We start from the raw sequence: 12,308 nt of genomic DNA on the forward strand, positions 1-12,308 counted from the left end.
TTTCAAGTTCAGGGTTAAAAGAGAAAAAACACGGGAGCTATTTTTTCCAGTGTTACAGCTGAGCACTTCGCTTCTAGTCTCCATGCCTCCTCCTTCAGCTTTGAGATGCTCCCTCACAGACTTGAAAGCCAAAGTGACCGACCTACTCATCCAACCCAACCTCCCGTGTCACCACTCCCAGAGCCGTTCCTCTGTCAAACTACATCTGCAGCTTGAGGCAGTGCCTCTTTTAGAGAGGCTGTCTTCACTTTGATGCATAAAGTGCTGGAGCAACCATCACATTCCTGGGTCCCTCCTCTGAGTAATTATTTTCCAAAACAGGCACCACACTTCCAGCATGGATTGCTGCCTCTGACCATTGGTTTGCTGGAAAAGAGATCCTGTGACTGGGAATCTCCCCTCCACAGGAGAGAACAACCTATTCTGCTGCCTCTTGAATGAAGCAAAGGAAACACACTTCCTTAATGTAGACACTCTAAAATATGCCTTCTAATTCTTGACTCTTTCCATGAACATCTGGGAACCTGTCCACATGTTGAAGCATGGATACTAGAGCAGGACAAAGGATGCCACCAGCATTCTTAGTAACACACACGGTGGCAGCACGTGCTGGTGCACGTGTCTGAAACCCGAATTTTCCACCAGGGGATTTCATTTCTCTTCACAATTACCACTTCCCAAGATGCCACTGTGTATTCTCAAAGTGTGGGTTTAACCTCTGAAAGCAAACGTTATAGGAAAAACCTGTTCACTCCTTTACTGAAGTTATTTTAGGGATTGGGAACTCCTTCCTCCATCAGTGGTAGAGGAGTGAAAATTTGCTAAAGAACAGAAGAAAAGAAAAAGCTGATCAGAGCTTCAGGGCGTCTTCCACATGCAACATGCTCTTGTGAACCTCATGATTTAAGGACTTCAAGGTCACTGCCACATTCCAAGTGCTACTTCAAATCTCTGTACTTGTTTTGTCCATGGTCCTAGGCTGTCTCCTTGGTTCGCTGGTTGGTTTTCTTCACAAGGCTGGTGGATCCACCCTTTGCCATATATGACTTTCTTGAACGCACTGGTCACTTGTAAGCTGACCAAAATAAGCTGAAGCTAACCAGGATGAATGTGCAACTCTCAAAGGCTGTGAGGCCCATGCTCGAGATCAAGCCATTAGACTTGGGGATATCACACTAATTGGGCATGCAAAGAAAATTTCTGAGGCAAGAGAAGCAGCCCAAAACCTTGTTCTTATCTGGGACACATTTAAGTTTTCTGCTTTCTGCCCCCAAAATAAACTGAAATCAGAGCATGAGACCACATCCTTCTGCAGGCAGAAGGATAACAGTAACTGCCATTTAGGTTTTCCTGGAAGAAATTTGCTCAATAAATACCAGTATTATTATGGAGTTCATAAATTTAGAAGGACCTAAGGCCTTTTCAGAAGAGAGATGCCTCAAGTAGGATCACTACCCGCCTCTAAGGGCAGCCAGCTCTTATAAACAAAAGCAACAGCTTACAAAATCCCCAAAATAAGTAACACAATGTTCAGTGGCAGCTTGTGGTGTGGTGTCAGTGCTAAAATCAAGGGAAAACAAACAAACAAAGCAGCATACCTAATTTTTCCAACTATCTTGGTCTACTAAAACACACAACCTTTGCTGACAACAAACACCGCTTCTGTAAGTGTAAGAGGAATCTAATTGTGCGTTCATTCCTCAGGGGATGCTTGGCAGCTCCAAATCTTTCAGAAAAGGTAAACTACAGGACCAAATCAGGCTGCCTCTCCTCTAGAAATTAAACATTAAAATACAAACCAGAACAATAGTTGAGAGCCACAAAGAATTCCTAAGGTATTAGCAAAACAAATTCCCTTCAGACCTTATTAGGAATATCTTGAGGATGGTTTGAAGAGGAAAGTCTAACCAAATACAAAAAAATTTTGGCTTATCCAAGAGAAAACAAACGCACACTGTTTGCCAAAAGCAAAAGAATTCAGTCAGATAAAAAATGCCACATACAAATGATGCAGGTTAAAAACTAAATTTAAGATGATAATGAAATAGCTGCCAGCATCTTTAAATTTTCAAGCATGGAAATGTCAACAAAAATATTCAGGGAAAAACAAAGAGAATAGATTAAGGGTTTATTCATATCGGTGAAAGAGCTCTATGTTGCTTGACTAAGAAATGACTGAGGGGGTGACAACTGTCTGCAAATGTCCACAGGTCTCCCAACACAGCCACGAGGAGCCTACGCTGGACCGTGCCACTGCCCCGCCGGCGGCAGCACGGCACGGCACGGCCGCAGGGTGAATGGGATAAAATGAGCAATGGGAAAAGACAGACAGAAAAGGAGACAGGACCTTGGGACTGGGAAAACTCTCCAGCTGGGGAGCAATACAAATGAGGTGGTAGATGTCCTGCTGCTGGAGATACACATGCACTTAACGTAAACAAGCTATGAGGCTCTACACCGTTATCAGAACAACGCCAAGCTGGTCAGCAGCGGGGGTGGCCCAAGGAAAACGATTTCCTGGTAGCTCAGCTTTGCTGAAGACATTATAGCTACCACGTCTCAGTATTTTATGGCTTCAGACAAAGTTTCTCTACCTCACACCATCCGAAGCCCTCCGAAGCTCTGGCGTTTGGCAAACTGATGTGCATTACACAGAAAATATGCCAGTCCCGTGGGAGCCAGGACGTGTCTGAGTGCTGTTGTCTCTTTGTACGTGTACATTTGACCTTCCTTCAGGTTTCAAGGAAACCTGCCTGGGTTGCCCACAGCTTCTGCACTTGGTCACAGAACTATCCGCTTCTCTTAAATTGGCTGGAGGGGACTTTTTGGGGGGAGGGGAGTTGTGCTGGTTGGTTTGTTTCCTTCTGTTTGAAGATGGCTGGTGAGAACCCTTCAGAGAGCACCACAGCTTATTCAGTACTTTGCCTAATTATTACTAGTTTTCTCTTTCTGGCACAGGATGGGTCTGAAGCTCTTTACACCCTGGGACTGAAAATCCCACAGGCAGCCTTTTAAAGAAAGGGGAAACAATTATCATTTTGCTTCTTGGAAACACTCAGCCCTCAGCCTGTCCCTCCACAGGGTGTGGAGCCCTCTCCTGAGGTTCAGAGGACCACAACTTCCAGCTTGGGCACGGATGGAGGTTGTCCTCCCCGAAGGCTTGGGGACCCGGTGAGGACTGGTCAGCTGGAAGAGGAGCCTGCAGAAGAGCTGGTGTCATCCCAGGGCAGATCCGCCCTTGGGTTACAGGAGCTGCTAGGGAGGACGTGACTGCAAGGACAGAGCAGGCAACATGGGGAGGAGAGGGAAAGATGCCACCAGTGAGGCTGGAGAAGGGTGAACTGAGAAGAGCAAAGTAGGTGCAAACACTTCTCAATACCTTTTCCTCCAGCTGGAAAGCCACATCTTCTAAGGTGGAGACTGAAACAACCAGACTACCTAAGCACCTGGTCTGGTGTAATGGAGAAAACTGCACCACGTCAGAGCTGGGAGACCTCCACGTCCCAGCCTGAAGCACCCTCTGGAAACGCTCCCGCCTGCACAGCGCTTTGCCTCCCTCCAGGCCAGCATCACAGAGCCCTTCTGCTGGAACCCATCTCCAAGACACCTCCCACCCTTTTCGGGACCTCTACCCCAGTGCTGCTAACGCTGCAATGAAGATGAGACCCATCTGGGACCTCACAGCCAGCTCCCAGCCCCAGAAGGTCTGGGATTTTACCTCTGTTTCGGGAGCGCTTTTCTGCACAGCTACATCTGTGCTGCGAGCGGGTTCCCCGGCTGGTGACAGCCCTGGTGCAGACGGGGGCTGAGCTTCCAGCTGGCTCCGTTCCCTCCGCAAACAGATGCAGTTCCTATATCAGGGTCTGATTTATTCAGCAGGAGTCTCGCACATTAAGTGTAGTTAAGTCTGAAAACAAATCTAATGACTTTAAAATAAATAGCCAACAGAGGACTTGAAACTAAAATTCTTCCTTCCTCTGACACCCACCATATAAACAATAATAATTATATAAAACCGTGTCTAACACATGACTACACAAGGCTCTGGTGACCAAGAAAAGCACACGCTGCTTGTCAGACATAATTGCACATTTGGTTTTTCAATTATTTCTTGTCAAGATCCAGAGCCCACCATCTGAACGCTGACATTAATTATTGGTAAGTAGTTAGGTTTACAGTAGCGTTATGGACACTCCCAATGATTACCCCGAGGTCTGCAGCTCCAGAAGCTGTTCCCACACTGCCCTCCAGTCCCTCCAAGCCCTCCAGGACTGTCACGCACACTCACACCAGTGAGTGACACCGAATCTGGTCCATCATGGGCAGAAGGGGATTCAGAAGAAGCTTCAAGAAACTCTGCAGCAGGCAGCAGCAGGGTAAGTGATGCCCTGGCAATGTGCCTCCTCCCCAGGAGCCCATGTCACCTACTGATGCCACCTCCCAGTTGAGTCCCTTCCGAGCCCCTTTCGAGCATCCGACTCTCAGCTAACTGCCCATCATGCAAGAAAACATCCTGCCTTTTATTGGCTTTTAATTTGCTGCCTTTTGATTTTGTTGACTGTCTCTTTTTTTTTCTTGCAAAAGGAAGGAAGAAGTCTCTGATCTACCTTTTCTGGAGCGTTCAAAAACATGCACAGCTTTGTCATGTTGTCTCTTAGGGTGTCATCTTCTCCAAGGCAAACAGCAATCTCTCTCCTAGCTCCCTTAAAGGAAGGGGTTTTTATGCTCCTAATAATTCTCTTCACTTTTTAAAATTTCCCATTAATAAGCATACAGTGAGGTGCAGGAACCACACAGAAGTTAAGAGGGTAGGAGAATAGTGAGGGCTTTCTGCCACCACTAATTCTCAGCAGCAAACAGCTGCAGGCGCTGAACCATGTTATTTCAAAGGCAGCAGACGGGCCTGATCAGAGCTGTGGGGGGATAACACCACAAAAACCCTGTGCCTTCAGAGCTTCAAACATTTACTTGAAACAGAATAAAATCAATTCAATACAATAAATAAATAATAGTAGGATCAACCCAATACTATAGTCACCACATTAAGATTAAGCATACTGTAGTAAAAAAAACCCAAAACACAGTTGCAGAAGATAAACTTGTCCTGGCAACCTTATTTTGCTTATATTTTTACTGATATAAATTAATTGTTAGAAGCTTCCTCGATAGCTCGCAATGAGAGTTTCAAGCAGCAACAACTTTGAAAAACATCTACCTTGTATCTCCAGCCACTAACGGCCTCACAGATTCAGTCAAAGCCACATTTCAACCTTCAGTCACTGACAGAGCTGTTTTGAAATATTCAATTTTTATTCCATTTTATTTTTTTTTAAACAGACTTGGTCATTTTCCCTTTTTTGACCATCTCTTGTTCAGTCAGGCAAATGCTGAATTGGATTTTGCTTCCGCTTTTCTAAAAGAAATAATGGCCAGCCTCACACTCCTCTACGTATGTACAAAGGAACAGTGATAACGGAGGGAAGTTCTGCCACCCCGACGGGCGCTCGGGTGCCCACCCTTGGGAAGGCCATTGCTCACACCCAGGAGGATGCCCAGGCCCCAAGGGCACCTCCCACACCCGGGAAGGGAGGACACCCACAGGGGACACCCCGAAGGGTCAGCTCCCACACGGAGAACACGCTCACCGACCTGCTCTGCAAAACCCTCTGGCAGGAGCTACAAAATTGAATTAGAAGTCAGAATAAAGACTTCAGGGGAAGGAAACAATGCCCAGTTCCCATCCCCTCGCTCCTCAGCCTATGGCCTCCCAGCACTTCATTCAGGCCAATTCCCAGCGTCCCGAGAGCAAGCGCTGCTGGACCACACTGATGAGCCACCCCAAAAATGGGAAAAGAGAAATTTTCCTCTGGGTAAGAAACCCAATGCCGGCGCTGCTCCCCACTGCCAAAATCTGCCTGCCCAGCCTCCCACCCCTGCCGAGCCCAACCCAGCGGACACCCCAGAGGTGCTCAACGCCGGGCAGCGCCGCTGTACTGAAAAGCTGCCGGTAATGAGGGTATTTCCATCTGGAACATCGAGCAGCGGAGCTCAATGGGCTTGAGGGTGCCGGGCAGGGACCATGGCCGTCACAGCTGGGAGCACTCAGTGCACCTTCAGCAGTGGGAGGCAGGGGAGGACCCGCACCACAGCCTTTTGGAGATCAGAAGAACGCAGTGGGCTTTTAGCATGGAACGATGTGTTTCACCTGAGGGATAAAACTTCAGCAGCGCATCCAAGTCTCCAGGGAGAGGAGGAGGGTGCTCCGGCATACGGTTAGCAGAGAGATGGTATCACTTGCAGCGCAAAGGGGAGGACATGAAATGCGGCTCGAGCTGGGAAGGCAGCAGGCAGCACCGGGGGAGCGTTGGTGCTCGTTGCTTTGTTGCCAGGGGCTGTGGGTGGCCAGAGAAAAGCCTCGTGCCTCACTGGGGTCTGCCCCGGGCAGGGGAGCGGCACCAAGCCCTGCAGAGGCGACCAGCAAACCCTGTCCGGGTGCACCCGCGGTGGCCTCGCCCTGCGCAGATCACGCCGATGTGGAGACAGTGGCTTCTGCCACATGTCACAGCTTCACTGCTTGTGCCACTGCAGCGGTCGGGGCTGCCCACGCTGCTGTGCCTCCTCGCTGAGGAAGGGGCAGGTGAAGCTGATGGCGATGATGCCAGGACGCGGTGCAGCCCCCATACCACGCTGGCTTTTTTCCACGGCAGCCAAATTGGCTCTGGTGTTCTGTTGTCCATTGTCCCCATTCATGTTGATGTAACCCAAAAAAGTGCCTCAGGTGCTCAGTAGTCCCTCCCCGCAACAAGCTGTGCATCGTCTCACCATGTGGTGGCATCTCCCTGGCCTTCCTACCACCTTCTCCAACTCTCACGGATGTTTCCATGCTCCACTGCAGCCCGCTCCCCTTCTCAGGCCACACACTCGCCTCCCTGGTGCATCTTCAGTGTTTCTCCCGTTTCCAGCCTGGCATCTCTGATCTCCTACGTCTCCACGTATTTTTACCACAAAATTTCTGAAACCGGGGAGGTGAGTTTGCCACTTTGTTTGTGATGGCAGGCAACCAGGAATTGGCTTTGAGCACGCTCAGGACCAGCTGAATCCTACTGTCACCAAAGACACACTTTGCTCTCGGCTCCCACCACCTCTCCAGTGCGGCTCTGCAGAGGAAACCCAGCTAAAAGGAATTTGTGCCTGGCCAAGGAAGGAAAGCTGCCCCTTCTTGCATGCTTTCACAGCCCTGGACTGACCCACCAGGTAGAGATGGAGAGGAATTGAGAAGGAGCATCTCTAGTGCAGCCCAGCACGGTAAGATGCCCTACAGCATCAGCAGGAGGTGGAGAGACCACAGAACAGGGCAGACCCAACCTCAGCACGTCCCTCTCCTTTGTGGCAGGCCTTCGTCCGGCTGCTCATGCCGGGGCTGCATGTCTCCTCCCCGCCCTGCGCAGCACACGCCAGCCGGGAGCTGCTGCACGCCCCGGGCACCCAGCCCACGGTCACGCACACCAGGGGTGGCAGCCAGCAGGACAGCTGGAGCAGAGTCCCCAGGTGGGACCTGACAGGGCCTGCACCCACCAGAGACACCCCTCAGGAGGATCAGAGGGGGCTGGGGTGCTGGGATACCCCTCTCCTCTCCTTCTGCGTGGGAGCAGGGGGGGTCCACACCCAACCACCGCAGCACAGCCCAAGAACCTCATCCTGCGACGGTCTTTGCACCCCGGCGTGGGCACCGGGCTGGGGGGGACTCAGCCACACCACCCCACTGCATGCAGATCACATCTCCTTCCAGCCCCCAAGGCCACAATGATCCTTCTTGCATCTATCTTTTTAGCAGAATCCAAAAATAGGTGTACGGACACTGTGCTCTAACGGCTCCCAGCTCAGCCCTCTCCTGGGGTCACCCTTCACCACCCGTCTCCGAGATGGAGAGCTGCAGCCGAGCAGAGCTGCATCTGCCCACCACGTCCCACCCAGCAGAGAAAACAAACCATCCACCTACCTGCTGGAAGAGCTCCTCCGCCCACTGCTGTTGCTCTCGTCGGCCTAAGGGGACAAAAGACATCAAAAAAAAAAGGCTGTTTAGGTTAAGAAAGGCAAGACCGCCCTCCAAACTCTTCCTGCTAGCACCCTGCGCCCAAAACACCTGGGGTTCTTCCCTTCTGAGCGACACACACGGCCCGTGCTCGGTGTGGTGGGACGTGTCGTGCGCTGTAACCCAGGTTTGCAGGAGGCTGGGGCAGGATTTCAGTCACAGCCCCACCATGGAGGCGACTTTCTGAGTCGACACCCTCCAGTTGCTCTCGTGCAATTATTTCATTGCGCTTTATCAAAGTTCCAAGTAGCGATCCCCCCTATGCAAAAATGTACCATTTGCAGGAGGGAAATAAGGCAGAAATAGCCAAATTCAGTGCTGTATCCAAGCTGAGATGGCCTCGCTCCTGGATTAGAGGGGCAGGTCCAGCGCACCTCCCTTCGTTAGCGATGACTTGCCTAATTGAGCCCCTCTGGGCCCTCAGAAGGGGCTGAGCAGGGAGTAACCAGGGTCTCCTCCTTTTCACCTCCTTCCCCCCGGCTCTCTGATGAGAGGCTTCCTTGGAAAGACAATATTATTCCAAACCCAAAAATTTTATTTCTGAATTTGTGCAAACACAAGTTAAAAGATATTAGCTGCATTTCACATTTTGTGCAAATGGCAGAAACAGGCAATTCATGTGCAGCAGGATGGGGGCTAGCCAACGATTTCGATAAAATAAACCCTTTTTTAATTTAAATGCTAATGCACTGAATTAAAATTTAATAACTGAGGAAATTGAAAAGCCGAGCAGGAATATTGGAAATAAATCCAAGCAGAAACAGCTGAAATTAAAAATTCTAGAGAGTGGGAGGATAGCAGCTAAGCTGTCTTATATGATTACATTTTTTTTATTTTTTTTTTTTTTTAGAACGAAGGGGGGAAGGAAAAAAAAAATCCTATCTTTGGCTGGCTGTAGGGCAGTAAATCGAGAGTGCTGTGATTTATTGCTCAATTTTCCTGAGGGAAAAAGGCTTTCTTTCATGCTGAAATATTTCATAAATTTCAAGCCAGCATAAATTCTTAATTTAAAAGTTATGGAGGTCACATTTAGTGCACTGGTGCAATTCTGAAATCTTAAAGGAATAGCAACCAAAAATTGCAATTTGATTTTTTTTAATTCTTCATGTGAAATTTTGTTCAAAGGGATTCTCCAAGTTACACAAAGCAGAAACACATCCTGGTTTCTGAAGGTTTAAGAAATACAGTGGAAATGAAGAGATAAAAATCTAATTCAATTACAAAAAGGTGGTATTATCACCATTATTATTATTATTATTATTATTATTATTATTATTATTATTATTATTATTATTGTTAGCCACTTGAGGAATTTCTGTTAAAAAATTTCCTCCCTCCATTGCCTGGGAAAAGCCAGAAGGGAGGAGCTGACAATGTAATTGCTTCTGTTAGATCTCCAATCTTTTGTGAGCACTGATATGTTCATTTGTTATACAGCTGTTCAGCTACAGAAAGGATGTCAGAGCACCCATAATTCAAAGCAATCAATCAAAAATTAATGATTTGTCATGCTTACACAATGAGGAAAAAAAAAAAGCTTTATGGGTTCCTGCAACTGGTAGATTGCTCAAACCTTCGGGGCATTTTCTAGAAGATTAGATCTGTGTGCATGAAAAAAAAAAAAAAGAAAAAAAAGAGACTTAATATACATCCAGGGCAGAAACTTTGTGGGGTGCTGGGGCATCGGTGTTACCCGAAATCCCCTAGAGATGGGGTACACTACGATTCCCGTCCGCTTAAAGAGCTTTCTGCACAACCCAACCTCACAAGTCACCCTGTGAGCCACATCCCCCAGTTGCAGAGAAATTGCCCAGGCTCCTGCAAATGTAATTCCACTTGAAAAAAAACTCGCTGAATATAAAGCCTGGACGAGTGCTCGGGAAACCCACAAAATGCAGAAGCCAAAGCTAAAGGCACAGCCTCAACTTTGCCTTCACATCATCTGCAGGACCACTCCAGCTGCAACACCAAGCGTTATCTAAATACTCCCAAAAATTAAAATATTCCAGTTTGGGAAGCACGTAGCCAACCTCAACTTTGGCAAACTGTCTGAGATTGCAAAGTTATTCATCCTCCATGTAAGCAAGAATTTTTTAAAATATTAATTCACTTTGGGAACACATCGTGCAGGGATTGTGCTCCCAGTACGAAGCATATCCATGTCCTGATGCCGTGTTTTACTCCTGGTTACACACACGTGTTAGCTGGTGCCTCTGGTGTGATTTACCGCTCAACCTAACTCAAGTATCACTCTGTGAAGGATCATGTATGTAATTCATTTTATGTTCCTTTTCATATTTGTATTTGGAGTTGAGCGAATGAATTGCTGGAAATAAATGACGTGGTGACTGCAGCCTCTGTGATTCTTGACCGTCACCAACCAACTGCACGGCACCTTCCAGGGCCAATACACAATTTTATTATTTACTTCCTTGCTTTCCTTCCCCATTTTGTGTGTGTCTGTCCTACCTGATTTCCCCTTTCTGTCTTTTTTTAGTATTATTTTTTATAATGCCATTTTTTTGCTTTTGACTTATTTTCCTGGACTCTCCTCTCTCAGGACATAGCACATACTAGTGCAAAGGACAAGACGTGCATGAAGAAAGGGAGGTGCAACAGTTTGACCCCACCAGCGTTAGGGAGTATCTTTATTTTAAAAGAGAAAAAGAAAAGAAGGAACCACAAGAGCTCTCAGTCTAGATGGTTTCACACAGCCAAGATGCTCTTGGAGACGAGGCATCTCCTGGGTACTTCCCATGGGGGAAACAAGAAAATCCACCGATGGACATGGGCAGAGTTGCTGTGGTTGTTCTTGGGCTGTGCAAGCCTGCCGCTGACTTCTCAGTTTGGATCCATGAGACCTAAACAGCAAGTCAAGTCTCAACGAAATCAGATCTAGCTGTCTTAAATGTTTCTGGATGCTTAAATCACAGAATCACAGAATCATTCAGGTTGGAAAAGACCCTCGGGATCATCGAGTCCAACCATCAGCCCGACTCTACAAAGTTCTCCCCTACCCCACATCCCCCAACAGCTCATCCAAACGATCCTTAAGCACACCCAGGGATGGGGACTCCACCCCCTCCCTGGGCAGCCTATTCCACTCTCTGACCACTCTTTCTGGGAAAAAGTTTTTCCTCATGTCCAGCCTGCACCTCCCCTGTTGCAGTTTAAAGCCGTTCCCTCTTGTTCTGTCACTAATTACCTGTGAGAAGAGACCAGCACCAACCTCTCTACAATGTCCTTTCAGGGAGCTGTAGAGAATGATGAGGTCTCCCCTAAGCCTTCTCTTCTTCAAATTAAACAGTCCCAGCTCCTTCAATCGCTCCTCGCAGGCCCATCCTCACCAAAGGGGCCACCAGGAGACACCTTCACACACTGTTCCAGTTTCCAAACATGTAGTTAACTGGCAAATTTGCTGTGCCAGCAATTTGTCTTGGTTACAAACTCTTTAAGAACCACTTTGTTTAGTTCAGCACTTGTGCAGCGCCAAGCACAGCGAATCCCAGCCCGTCCTACAGCTGAAAAATGATTTAATCATAAACCACCAGCAACCGCACTACCCGAGACCACAACGTGTCCAGCCTAAGCACAGGAAGAGAATTTCCTCCGATCATACATGGCATGAAAAGGTAAAAAAGCATAATAAAGAAGCATCATGGCATTCTCCCCAAAGTTGGCAAGAAAACCACAATTGCAAGCTTAATAAAAAAGGAAGTATTTCAGCAAAGTGCATGTAAGTTGACCTACATAAGCCATTTGATGTGCCTCCACTCTCCATGGAGAGCAGGCAGGGCCATCATGGCGCGGTGGCCAGGACCCTGTGAGGTGGCTCTGACCTTCAGCAATCACAAAGCAAATCTCAAAAATAACCTTGACACCAAAGACCTACAGACTCGAACCGGCGGACGCAGGGCTGGTGGCAGCACTCATTGTGCTGCCCAAAGAACCAGCCATCGCCCCTGGCTGGACCCCCCTGGAGTAGCCTGGGCCACGGCCACCTCAACGTTCAGCAGAACTTCTCCACCCCGTGGTGGCACCACCCCGGCCTCCAGCCCTCCACCCCACCCGAAAGGCGACTCCTCCTCTCCCACTCTGCTCAGGGCTCACCTTCAGCACAGGGAAAAACTGGCACATATTTTAAAAAATCTGGCTGAAATAAGCTTTTTTCCTTTTATTTTGCCCATTTGGAATCAAATGTGAAGGGATGATGCCT

The 12,308-nt window shown here is 48.2% G+C and overlaps 1 protein-coding gene across 6 annotated transcripts in view; it reads right to left on the minus strand.

Annotated features, from left to right (window-relative positions):
• The window catches only part of ZNF618 (zinc finger protein 618), a 163,160-nt gene that overhangs the window by 86,437 nt on the left and 64,415 nt on the right, over positions 1-12,308 (minus strand). For 5 of the 6 annotated variants that reach the window (XM_074891586.1, XM_074891582.1, XM_074891581.1 and 2 more), the window contains exon 2: positions 8,000-8,043. In XM_074891586.1, coding sequence (XP_074747687.1) covers positions 8,000-8,043 — 44 coding nt within the window. Of the gene's footprint in view, positions 1-7,999; positions 8,044-9,608; positions 10,071-12,308 lie in introns of those variants that run through there. The other variant, XM_074891584.1, reaches the window with a different exon arrangement.

Source organism: Strix uralensis, chromosome 21 (assembly GCF_047716275.1).
Source record: "Strix uralensis isolate ZFMK-TIS-50842 chromosome 21, bStrUra1, whole genome shotgun sequence".
Classification (NCBI taxonomy): Eukaryota; Metazoa; Chordata; class Aves; order Strigiformes; family Strigidae; genus Strix; species Strix uralensis.